This window comes from Phallusia mammillata, chromosome 7 (assembly GCF_965637545.1).
Source record: "Phallusia mammillata chromosome 7, kaPhaMamm4.hap1.1, whole genome shotgun sequence".
NCBI lineage: Eukaryota > Metazoa > Chordata > Ascidiacea > Phlebobranchia > Ascidiidae > Phallusia > Phallusia mammillata.
This window is the reverse complement of record NC_137258.1, coordinates 8,093,080-8,106,038: the sequence shown is the minus strand read 5'-3', so window position 1 is coordinate 8,106,038 and position 12,959 is coordinate 8,093,080. Positions and strand designations below refer to the sequence as shown.

Sequence of the window (12,959 nt, the reverse complement as noted above, 5' to 3'; positions counted from 1 at the left end):
TTTTTAAACAACTTTTGTTATGTTTACCTGCAAAGTTTGCCACGGCAACATATTTTAGTTCTTTAATGTGCCGCATGCATAAAAAGTTTGAGAACCACTGGCATAAACACTCAAGTTCGCTACCAACAAAAGAGTAATGCTAGTAAAACTTACCAAAGGAATTTCTGTGAGTTTATGGATATGAATTTATGCTAGTGGACGCGATGTCAGGTTTGGTTCTGTTTGAAAGATTATTGTGGTATGAAATAAGACGAAACAGACACGTTTTGCGCTTTAAAGTTGCTCACGAAAAAAACATTAATGGCAGTAAGGTTTGTTGCCGAAAACGAACCTTTGTGAAGATGGCCGATTCAGTCATGGGCGCCGGCAGAAAATTTTGCAAGAGGGGGGAAATTTTGGCTGATACTTTACCGCATCAAGAATTTGTTACATATGAAGCCATAAATCGTGTACTTCACAATTGAGTTGCCTAAAAGTTAAAGCATTGAACGATGTCACAAATCCCCGCGCTGCCAATTTAATTAGGTTTGCTGCTAAATATGTTAAATTGAGGTACACTGAAATTCCAAGGGGGGTCAAGTGCCCCCTCTTGCCCCTACGTGGCGGCGCCCATGGATTCAGTCGAACATATTCAGCAAATTTGATAAATCATTACTTTCTATTTCCATGTCAAACCACTATCGAAAACATCTAAGAAAACAATGCGTGGTGTGTTTTTTCATACGAAACAATGAGCATTTATCAAAACAATCAAATGACAAACGCCATTCTATCAAAGAAGAAGCTTTGAAGTAGGAATATTATTTGCATGTTTTTAGTGTTACGCGTTTCTAGTGTTATGTACTCGACCTGCATGCAGGAGTAGGTCTTTGAGTATGCAGTAGGTCTTCTGGGTATGCATTGTGCTGTAATATGACTTGTATACTGTAACTTTTTGTTGCTAGGATCTGCGATGACCCTATTTACACAACAGGATTTTAAACTTTCTTTTTGTTAATGTGCAGAAACGTATTTGTTGGTGATTTATTAGGCTTGTAAAGGAAGGAAAAATGCTATAGTGCCGTTGCAACAGGCTAGAAAAAATGAATGCAAGTTTTGACCTATGTAACACTGGACTGGTCGTGAGAAGGGCCGCTTGGTCAAAAAAGGTTGGGTACAACTAGTACGAGCAAGTCGTCGTTAAACAGAAAAATAATTTGAAAACAGTGTGTGTCGCTATTTAGGCATACCCATAAAACAACTCCCCCGCAGCGAAATGCACCAAAAACTTAATTGCACAATGGGTTTAGTGAATGTCCAGCGGCGTTTAAATCTTTCTTGGGGTGTAATCTCATGAACAGGCTCTTTTTTTCCGATTCAATCAACTGGGCTTTGTTCTGTTGTTGAAAGCACTTGTCCAGTCGAGTTGTTAACGTAGTATGGGCGTTATAGCGTGTATGGTCAAGCCTGAAACAGCAGAAGAGAAGTACACAAAATATGTGTCTGATGTTCTGTTTGTTTTGTGTAACCTATCTACAAGCCTAGTTAGGGCACTGCTACGTTTGTCAACAACTTTTGATGTTGTAGTTTTTTTTGTACAATTATAATTTTGAGGGTTTAAAAACTGTTTGAGTTAGTTAGATGTGACTTTAGAAAAATAGTTTGTTTAATCAGAAACAGTCATTTTAAATCTTAAAAAAACATTTAATGCAACAGTACAGTGAAGCCAAAGATAAGTACAAGCAAAAATTTTTGGTTTACAACAAGGTTTTAACAGTGCAGGCAATGTTGCAAATTGCAATTTAAATTAGCCGAACGCATTTTCCTAAAAGATAATAAATTGTTGCTTCCGGATTGACTCGAAAGCAGCAAAGATGATCAACAAGAAGATGCGTTTATATCTTACAAAAAATAACGCCTTTTTGATGTTGTATTTACCGAAAAACTATTCCTTAGTTCATGCAATTAATACATTTGGTCATTATTTAGATTGCTGTATGCAAAAAGCAGTCGTAGCTGCGTATTTTATTTAAAAGTTTAATAAAATTAGCATAACTTCGCCGTCTTTTGGTTAACATATTGATCCCTAACAACATGTTTACAATTTCCGACGATAACATGATTTACGCCAATCGTGGTCAGTAATCTTATTTTTTACATGTGTTTTCGAAACGACCAACGTGTTAACAGCGAAGCAGAGTCACGGGAATAAAAAAAGGTGGCGATAGCATACGAAAAAGGGCGGGCTTGACATGTGGTCCCGGCAACAGCGGTTGAAGAAGGCATGCACCAGCCTGTCATTGACTTCGGACTTCGGAGTGAGCAGGCGCATGTATTGCTTTAGCTTTCTGAAGTTGGTGGTTGGTTTGGAATAGTAACAAAAGTAGTCTGCGTTTTCGAAAGATTACAAACCGATTTTACCAGGTTGGTCAAATTCCGGCCCAAATCGCTCAATTTGGCCTGATTTCAGAGCCCTTGGTCGGAGAAATATTTCAAAATCATTTTACACAGAGTTCGATTTTTCAAAGGGGAGCAGTTCGGAGAAAAGGTGTTCATTTTCTATTTAGTAAACGTTTTTGCAACCGACAATGCAAACCAACGTTTAGTCGGACGCATAAAGCAAAATGTTAAACTAGAAGGCTTTTGCCTGTAACAAAACGAGCACGCTCAGCACATAGAATTAACTAGAAATTAATAAAGTTCGTAGGTATAAAGACGGATTTAAAAAAAATAATGTTGTGTGTCACTGGTACCTGATAGAGCTAAGTGCATACGAAAAACATTTTGGCGATTGCCGGGTCTGATATAGCCTACGATCGGGATGTTTGCACAGAAGGTGGCAAACATACAGAACAAAAGCAACCATCTAGCCTCCTTTGCACGGCCTATATGTTTTCCAACAATCATTCTCCCTTGAAGCAACAAAATTTGTTCGGGTAGACTGAAGGGTTTCGAGGACCTCGTTGTTGAGTTCGTTATCGACCATCTTTGGTTGAGCCTGTTGTTCGTTTTGCTGTTTAAACATTTTATACGTTTTAGTTAAACTTGTTAAATATGTCCGCCAAAAAAAGCGAGTTTGTCGAAAAACCTTTTCCACAACTTTGAAAAGCGCAATTCGAGAAATGAAAATAACAAAAACATTCCACGCTCCTGCTAGGTGGAAGCACAAATTACTGTTTAAACATACCCCGAATCGAAAGAGAGAGGGGCTTGTTTCTTTGTGTATAACCTAATCAGTCAACATGACCATATTTGTGCTTTGAGGCCTGCTGCGTTTGTTATTCTGAACAAAACAATGCGTTGTTTTTATTGACACCAACATGGCGAAAACTATCAGAAATTCTTTTTTGTGTGTGTTTTGACAATGACATAACTTTTTTTTATGCTAAAATTTATATTTTTGTCGCAGTTTTGCTTGATAAAAGGTTTAGAAAAATATTTTGTGAAAAATATGGATACAGAGAAGCCCATGATCGAGGGGGGAAAGAAAGCAAAGGTACACCTGTTTCATGTTACCAATTTCACAACCATTTAATTATGTATTTTTAATAATGTTTTTTTTTTTTGAAGGACGAGCCAGAACGAGAAACATGGGACAAGAAAATCGACTTTTTTCTTTCTTGCATAGGATATGCCGTAGGGCTGGGAAACATTTGGAGGTTTCCTTATCTTTGCTATAGAAATGGCGGAGGTGGGTAAATCAATCAAATTTAGTTTTATTTTTGATCTCAAACCGCTTGAACGTTGATGCTATGCCTTTATTGCCACGTTATGGTGGTGAAAATACCGCACCAAAAAGTAGAAAAAAGAACGTTTTCTTATGACATGTTTTCAATAAAATAGTCTGTAATGCGTCTTATTGGGTTTTCCAAAAATTATAACTTGCGGTAAATTATTTTCCGAAATATCGAGAACATCCACAAAATAATTTATTATGTGTATGATTGGAGTTACTGTATTTTTAGGCGCGTTTCTTGTTCCCTATTTGATCTTTCTGTTAATTTGCGGCATCCCGCTCTTCTTCCTTGAGCTGTCATTGGGTCAATTCGGAGCTCTCGGGCCGGTTTCCATCTGGAAAGTTTGTCCAATGTTTAAAGGTATTTTTTTCCAAATAGTTTTAACGAATTTTAACCATCCATCAAAAAATGTATCATCGATACCAACTATTGTTTCAAATTTTGCAGGTGTTGGCTACTGCATGATTATTATCTCATTTGTGGTGTGTGTCTACTACAACGTGATCATTGCATACAGCCTTCATTTCATCGTAAATTCGTTTACGTCCACTTTGCCGTGGTCTACATGCAATAACGACTGGAACACTGACTATTGCAGAGACAAGTCATTCAGTAAGCATCTTTTTTTTCAAGCACTGCTATACAGTTTATTTTTTTTGTTTTTTGTTTTGCTATCAGTTATCTTGTTTAGACAATAGGGTTGTGTAATATCGAGTAGGGTTATATGCCAAAAGAACAAGAGCAAGGTATACATATATGTGCCAATACCGCCTGTTTATTTAAGCGTATTCCATCAAAAGCTCGAGTGGAGGCTTTGATTCCCATCTACGATAAAATCTTGCAAACTAAAATCGTCGAACAAAACTAAAATGTTTGGTCAAGAATTTTGTGCGCCTATTCACAATCGATCAGAATATTTCGCATTTAAAAGCCATTCATATTGAAGGATCGTTCGGCGGAAAATGGCCATCACTTTCAACAGCGAGGAAAATGTCCACACAATAATGGATTTGGATAATATCAGCGCATTTACAGTTTTCCTTCTGCAAAGCCAGCATAAGCAATAACAAAAAACATGTTTTATAGATTCAACAATAAGCTCCCCGCCAGAATGGACCGGAGTCAACTGCTCCAAAGGTTTCGGGTGGTTCGATGGAAACGGCCAGACAAACGTATCAGCCGACAACTTGAATGCAGTTTTATATCTGAACCGTAGCGACTGGGCGAACACGACCGAAATCAACGGGAGTTGTGTCGAGTTTAAAACTGCTTCCCAGGAATACTTCACGTTAGTATTACCTCAACTTATCGCATAACTTTATTCTGCGATACGAAATTCGTGCTGTTTTCCAGGTACAAGGTTCTGCGTCTCACGGAAGGGATCGAAGTAACGGGCAACATGCAGTGGGAGTTGTTCGGTTTTCTCGTACTCGCCTGGGTCATAGTGTTTTTCTGCCTCTTCAAGGGAGTCAAGTGGAGTGGGAAGGTATGGATTTTTGGAAGGCAGAGTGCCGGCCGTTTCAGAAACACGATCTCGCACACAAAATGGTGCCACATGTAACAATATGGCTGTTTGAAACCAATCAGGATACGGACGATTTCCAGTAACTTGATCGGTTTCCTCATTACACGATGGGCGCTTTGTAATGCGTTGTTGTGTTCTCGGTTCTGTTTGAAGTAGAATATATGCATTTTAGGTTGTTTATTTCACCGCAACCTTTCCTTATGTGGTTCTCTTGATTTTACTCATTCGCGGTGCAATGGAGGAGGGAGCCTACAAGGGTGTAGAGTACTACATAACACCTAACATCACCAAGTTAGGGGACATACGGGTAAGTAAAATTTAAATATTTTGCCCAATGGTAACCTTGCATTTTTAACGTACCCTGCTGCACCATTGCTCTCAACAAAACAATGCAATAAATTATGAACACAATTATACGAAGCGGAAATCGGTGGCTGGTTGAGAGGCTGCCGAAAACAAAAGAGGACCTCGCATCGCATATGGGATCGGCAGCTTTGAAACTAACCACTTATTTGCACTCTGTACCCAATCATGTAAATCGTAGAGACTTAACCATCTCACATCTACAAGCAAAAAAACTCCAAGAATCTACTTACCTACAGTTTACAGTCGCCTAATCCGACCAATGCAACCAGTAACAGTATTAATTTCACAAACTTGAACATTTTTCAACGTTCTGCTCCCATGCAAATCTATCACGACACAAGTATGCTACAAACACAAACGTGGTTCTCACATCGCATATGACATCTTTATGTTGTGAATCGCCAACTGATTGCCGTTTTATACCAAAAATGGGTGTATAGGTATTCAAGTTGAAAAAAAAGTTGTTTGGTCTCTACAACTTATACACGTTTTGATACTGGATAGCATAGAGTACAAATTTGCCAACTTTGAATAAATGTAAATCTGCATCCCAAAAATTGGCATATTTTAGTGATCTTGTATAAAATTTTAGATTAATTATTTAGTTAAATGCGTACACAGGTTTGGTCGGACGCGGCCGTTCAGATTTTCTACTCGCTCGGGGCGGCCTGGGGAGTTTTGTTGTCATATTCTTCGCTGAACAAGTTCAACAATAATGTGTACAGGTATGAAAAAGTGTAATAAAGGCTTGCAGCAGCTTAACAGTAACAAGTAACAGTAACATCACATAATTACCACCGAGAGGTTTACATACATTACAGGACTACAATTTGACCAATTTCAATTATTAGAAGTTTTTACGAGTGTATTTTCAATAGAGCAAGAGTAAAGCCTTTGTCGATACACCGTTTGGTATAATCGTTTTTCGTTGTCACGTCGGCATTTCTGCAATTTCAGGGATGCTCTTTCAATTTGTGCCATCAACTGTGGGACAAGCATCCTTGCAGGTTTCGTCGTTTTCTCGGTACTCGGTGCTTTAGCCCATCAGACAGGCAGAGATGTAGCCGACGTTGTAGATCAGGGTGGGTCTGCAATATTTACAACCCTTAGATTTTTTTAACCACTCAAAATTAACCTTTGTTCAGACCGGTTTAGCTCGGGAAGATCCGCTTTAAACCGGACAATGCTGCCGGTCCGTGCGGCTCGCTGTATCTTGACTGTCTGGCCAATTTACTTTTGCGCCGGTAGTAAAATCACTACAACGAATTCTCTGTTTGTTTGTCAAACATCGGAAGACACAGTGGCTTATATATTTTTTACGATCATCGTCTATTCGAAAAGCTATTCAATCCAACATTTATCTAGACCAGTGGTCGGCAACCGGTCCGCGAGGAGTTCGTTAACGGGCCGTATACTTTTACAGGTTAAATGCTTCAAAACATTTTACCCATGTAGCCCGGGGATGATAAACTATTTAATCGTTTTCATTGCTGAATATTTGTAAACATAAATGCTATTCACAGGATCTGTCTCTCTAATAGTAGGCATGTTAATATCCACGATCACTGAATCAAAACTCTTTCAGTAAATGATTGATTAAGAAGCAAATGCTTCTGACCCAAAATCAGTAGACATTGGGTTGGTGTATTCTAGATATATATTTCACCTATTCAGGCATCGTCAGTCTCCAAAAACTTATGAAATATATATCTCGAATATACCTACCCAGTGTCTACTGATTTTGGGTCAGAAGCATTTGCTTCTTAATCAATCATTTACTGAATATTTGTAGTTTTTTAAACGCCGGTCCGCGATAAAATTTTAGTTTCAATAACGGTCCGCAGTACAAAAAGGTTGCCTTCCCTTGATTCACAAAATATTTTTACCTTGTATGTGTTTTGTGATCTTCAGGTGCCGGGCTCGCGTTCGTCGCTTATCCTGCTGCTGTGGCCAATCTTCCCTTCGCCCCCATCTGGGCATTTCTTTTTTTCTTCATGCTTTTGAATCTTGGTTTGGACAGCCAGGTAAAGTCTTGTTTAAATTGTAAACCAAACGACAACAGTGGCCGAAACTATGTTAAATGTAGTAGAAAGACTAAAGCTGTATTTTTTCTTACGAATGTAGTTCACTTTAAAGCATAACACGTACGTTTGCATCAATCAAATTCAAAGATTTCGAACAATGACTGTCAAATTTGTTTCAACTACGTTTGGCCACTGTTAGTTCTAACTTTTCTTCCTCACAGAAGGCAGTGCAGGTATGTTGGAGCTACTTAGGATATAAATAAATTAAATAGTTTGCTGTAAATTATCTTAAGTTTTGAAAAATTTTTAATGCCGTTGTTGCATACACGAAATACCCACATAGCAAAACTTTCACTTGCCTGTCGCACATTTGTTGTGTGTAATTGCAATATTGTTGACCTTGTGTTCCCCTAATTACTACAGCACATCACAAATCGTTGGTGCTATAAATAAATCCCAAAATTTCAAGTTCCTAAAAGGAATATATACAAATGCAAACCAATGTATTTTTGACTTTGGAGCACTGTTAGAGGCAACCATTGAAACTTTTGCTATGAAAATGCCACGTCGGCATGTTGAATGGCATGCTTGCTTTGGGAATTTCAAGGCAGCAGAGGTAGTTTTCATAACGTTCTTTTATTCTGTATTGCAGGTGACAATCCCCGTGTTTTTATTATTGTATTTTATTTTCTATTCTTTTTTGTTTGTTTTTCTTGTGTGTCTGAAAACTGTACTGAGTACGTGAATGTGTGGCGATGACTGTTTCTATGAAATATAACAACTGAATATCACTTAATTAGTAAAACATCCTAAAAAAACACCCTAACAGAATGCCAGAAATAGTAATAGATTGTTAATTCAACATGGGGGATTGGCCATAATTTGCCGTTGCATGCTAGAATGAAGTAAATTTCAACAACTGCATGGTAGAAACATTGGTAATGTTTAAAAAAGTATCGAACGACATTAAATGAAGGGTGCATGTTATATCACATTTAAGACTGTGTGCATGAATTAAAACCGCTCTTATGCCAAAACTAATGTCAAAATCATTTTTTAAACTATCATTCGCTTGATGTAATGTCTGAAACCGCCCTCGATGTAATGGCTGTAAACGATCCCTGGTAGGTAGAAAAATGGTAGAAGGGGTTCCTTGGTGGTGATTTGTGGTGAGGTGTGGTTGATGTGTCTGGCTGAGAAAACTAACCACGAGATCTTCCTTTTTATACTTCTGTGTCCGTTAGGGGGCAGGCCCGGGCTGCAGCAACGAGTTGAGCGAGGTGGTTCTCCGACTCGCAAGCCCTTTGCCCCTCGGTAGCCGGTAATCAAATTTGTCAACAACTGTGTGTACGCTTTTAGTTCGTAATAACTGTCTGGTCGCAATAGTGTTTTTCTGTGCATCGTCTACAAAACGGCGCTCCTGCGAGGCAAAGCGTTTGTCTATCTTGGATTTGGGTGCTCGCAATCTTGGTTTTGTCTTTCCAGACGTTAGACAGGGTTGGGCCGCGCATCGCAAAAGCTGACTTTGCGATAACTATAAAAAGATAATTGTTTATTACGCCTGAAAACGATTTGATCAAAGAGAATCCGACGTGCATGATAAACGATTTGCCGACCACTTCAATTTGTTTCGTCGGGCATTTTATGACAGAACCAAGCGCATCATCAGCTAACTGCTTGTGAAAAACAATTCGTATCTTATTAACATACAACCCGCCAAAAAACAATGTGATAAAGATAAATTATCGCTGTTTGTCATACTACTTTGCTATACGAATACCATTATTATCTATTTAATTGAGCTCTCTTCTTGGTAATAATATTAATATCGGATTACCCTATACTAAAAAATGTTAATGCGCTTAAAGATAACAAAGTAAAACAAGGCAATTAATTGGTGATAATTCCGATGCTCGTGTAAGAAAATATTTTAATCTCATGGACCATTTATATAAGCCAGTAAAAAAAAACTTTTTTTACCTGAGCCAATTGTTATGTCGATTATTTTCATTTATGTTGTTGCCGCTTATTTGAAATGTAATACTTATTTTTCGCTGAGTAAACGATTTTCGCTTTGCAAGAGCCCCAGCAGGAAAAGCATTCGCCGCCTTTGCTATGCACCAAACATTACTCTTTCAATTTCCAGCAATGCATTTTACTTATCATGCTGCTTTGGCACTACGTCTAACATTTTCTCTTCTTCATTAAGTTTGGAATGATCGAGGCTGTTGTCAACGGCTTGTTTGACGAGTTCCCCATCTTCCGAAAAAATCGAGTGAAATTTTTGGCCGCCATGTGTTTCATTCAACTTATTTTAGCGATCCCTATGGTGACTGAGGTTAGTTCGTTAAACTAAACCAAGAATGGAAAATGTTTTACTAGTAACGAAATCAGTCGATCAATATCATTAAATATATTTTATTTACATATATCGCCTCATTGGCATCTCCAGTTCCTATAAAACCACAAAATAAAACATCAATAAAAGAAGAACAAAAGTAAATAAAACGCAACAATGTGAAATATATCGTCGATGACCATGCTGTCTGTTAAAGAGTCGATACTGCTCAGTTCAAACACTCAATTTTTCAACAAAACTATATTTTTTATCATAACCTTTTTGCATGTCCTTATTCTTTTCACGTGCAGAGCGGAATGTACTGGGTGACTTTGATTGATTGGTACGCATCTGGTTTCTCTCTTATGATAGCTGCGGTCTGTGAGATCGGCTGTATCGCATGGGTGTACGGTATGCACAAATTTAACCATTCGTGTCATTTGCTAAAAACAGTTTCACCATGCGGCGCATGTACTTGCAGGTGTCAAGCGCTTCTTGTACGACATTGAATGCATGATTGGCTACAAACCCGCGCTCTGGCAATGGTGGTGGTTCGCCTGGATGATTATGACGCCACTTACCATAGTTGTAAGTTTTCAATATGCTGTGTTCGTAATTTCTAACATATGGTAGTTAGCTATTTATCGCATACATTTTGTCTGGGACCAATGTGTTTCTGCTTATAGATTGGTTTTAGAATATGTTAGTCATTGTTAAAATGGAAGGGCGCCGTAAGTGTAAAGTGTGACTGTATTAACGCATGATGTACTAAAACCGGATTACAGGCTTTAAATTAAAACTGAAAGCAGTTACCTTTTTGAGTGTCTATTGGTTGAATGTAATTTCACAAATTGTAAAGCTTGTTCTGACCGAAAGTGAAACCTCGCCAAAATAACAGATTAGGCCATAATGTTTCAGCTAAATAAAACTTTACAGCAATAGGTATCACCAATAGCTTTGTAAAAAGACCTAATTTCAAATGTAAAATTTTTAAAACATTGTGGAAATGCATGACCTTGGGCAACTGTTGGTAAGTTATGTTAAACAGTCTACGCTAAGTTTTAAAGTGAACACGTATATTTTCAGCTTCTGATGATCACACACTTGGCATTCTACAGTCCTGCAACCTACAATGGGGTTGCTTTTCCATCGTGGGCTGAAGCATTGGGTTGGTTGTCAGCCATGCTTTCTATTCTGTCCATTCCTGGATGGGCAGTTTACCAAATTCTTTACCACCCAAGAGCAAAGGGAACGTTCACCGAGGTTTGTTCGCAAATAATATTGGTAACAAACCACTTGGTGATACTTAGAAACGGAAATGTCGCGCAATATTACATAACTTTGTATTCTTAGCAGCAGCACAAAAATGTAAATCGTGCAATTATAACGCAGGGTACGAAATGAGTTCGACCACAAGGCACGAAACACATAACGTTAGTAAATTGTATTCAATAGCATATTTAAGTTGAATTTTGTTGCAGAGAGTTCGGGAATTGTTGAAGTGTGATCCAGACTGGGGTCCACGGGATCCTAAAATTAAATACAAATATCGACATACCGAAAACGTTGAACCGAAGGAATTGATAAACATCAGCAAAAAGTCTGAAAACGATGACGATTCAACCACCTCAAAAACGTCAGATCCACCGTCCTACAATTCCGATGTCTAAACGTACTGACTAAAACTGATTTGCTTTATCGGAAACTGTATTGGTCTTTGTCCCATCTACACTGCCTTGAAGTAAACGTCCATTTTGGCTTTCGTTAAGCCCATATCACAGTCTTCTATATGTGGTTGAAATGGTTTGGAATATTGCTATGTGTGTCACCATTACTCTTTCAAATTTCAGTTAGTTTTAGTGAGAAACTGTGCTGCAATTGTTGTCAAGAAAAACATTTTGCTTTGCGCATACTTCCAAAGTTTTCAGCAATAAAAGTCATTGAAATTCCTGAATTAAATCGCTAAACCACTGTACATTTCGCTTCTTGTGCATTTTCTTACACGACCTCTCATTCCAAATCATGTATTGTATATAATTGTGTACAGTCCCCTTCTGCATTCGGTGTTGCTGCAACTTCAGACAAAATGTGTTGGGCGTGGCAGGCACCTCTTCCCCGTTTTTGTACCAAAATGTCCAAGTGTCTTATTTCGAACCTAACCTTTCATTTTGTACATGATCAATACATAACCTGAGTTTAAGACCAATGTAGTACAATGATGTCGCTTTAGTGCCACCTGGGGTTTAACTACACGTATTTTGATGTAGTTACGAATGTTCTCCATGTAATCTGTCGAGATATCGTCCAAGTTGACATGGTGTTATCACGTTCAAATGTGCTAGAAAACGATAAACGCAAATTAGTTGTATTTGCACCTGCTGAGTCCACACCTCATACACAAGGTCCAACATGCGGTCAAGGCAGCTATTTAGGTCAGCGTTTAGTGTATTTTTAATCAACAATGAAAGAACGTACTTTTTGAAAGAAGATTTCTATGGCAGTTAATATGCCTGCTTTGAAAAGACAGTGGTTCTCAACCTTTCCCCCCTTTGCAAGCATGTAAGAAGTTTCACTACACCAGAGTACTCATTACCATTTACTATCAAATGTCGCTGTAAGAGTTCGACTTTTAGATCTGCAGCGAACCCGTTCAAAATTGTGGTCATGGTTCACGTCACCATAAACATTTTCACTATTTACTGCTTTTTATGTAAAGAAAAGCCAAATACCAAATTCATAGAAGTATTTAATTACAAATGCTGTTGTGCCAATCAAACTGTCGTGTGAGTTACTATGATAACAGAAGACTCGTTTTATGATACGGATAAAATCATCCCGAGTCTTCGCGACCCCCTCAAAAGTGCTTGGCGAACCCTTTTGGGGTCGCGACCACCAGGTTGAGAAACTCTAATGTAGAATAATCGTTTTCCGTAAGTGCTAAATTTTTACTAAATATAATTCTACCATAGTTCCACATTAATTTAACAGTC

General features: G+C 38.2%; 1 protein-coding gene across 1 annotated transcript; it reads left to right on the top strand.

The window, feature by feature from the left end:
* Positions 1–3,369: 3,369 nt before the first annotated feature.
* Positions 3,370–12,169, top strand: LOC145237458 (sodium- and chloride-dependent GABA transporter 1-like). Its single transcript, XM_080100323.1, has 15 exons — positions 3,370–3,475; positions 3,550–3,670; positions 3,945–4,076; positions 4,164–4,328; positions 4,803–5,004; positions 5,070–5,202; positions 5,414–5,548; positions 6,229–6,332; positions 6,565–6,689; positions 7,519–7,631; positions 9,841–9,969; positions 10,281–10,380; positions 10,451–10,557; positions 11,056–11,232; positions 11,451–12,169. Exons 1-15 carry the CDS (start codon positions 3,431–3,433, stop codon positions 11,637–11,639), a joined length of 1,977 nt encoding a protein of 658 aa, XP_079956449.1. The 5' UTR covers positions 3,370–3,430; the 3' UTR covers positions 11,640–12,169.
* The last annotated feature ends 790 nt before the right edge of the window (positions 12,170–12,959 follow it).

Excerpts from the sequence above, each read along its gene's own strand:
- LOC145237458 (XM_080100323.1), top strand. The coding sequence starts at position 3,431 with ATGGATACAGAGAAGCCCATGATCGAGGGGGGAAAGAAAGCAAAG. Across the intron at positions 3,476-3,549 it reads AGGGGGGAAAGAAAGCAAAG|GACGAGCCAGAACGAGAAAC; the intron begins GTACACCTGTTT and ends TTTTTTTTGAAG. Across the intron at positions 10,381-10,450 it reads CTGTATCGCATGGGTGTACG|GTGTCAAGCGCTTCTTGTAC; the intron begins GTATGCACAAAT and ends ATGTACTTGCAG.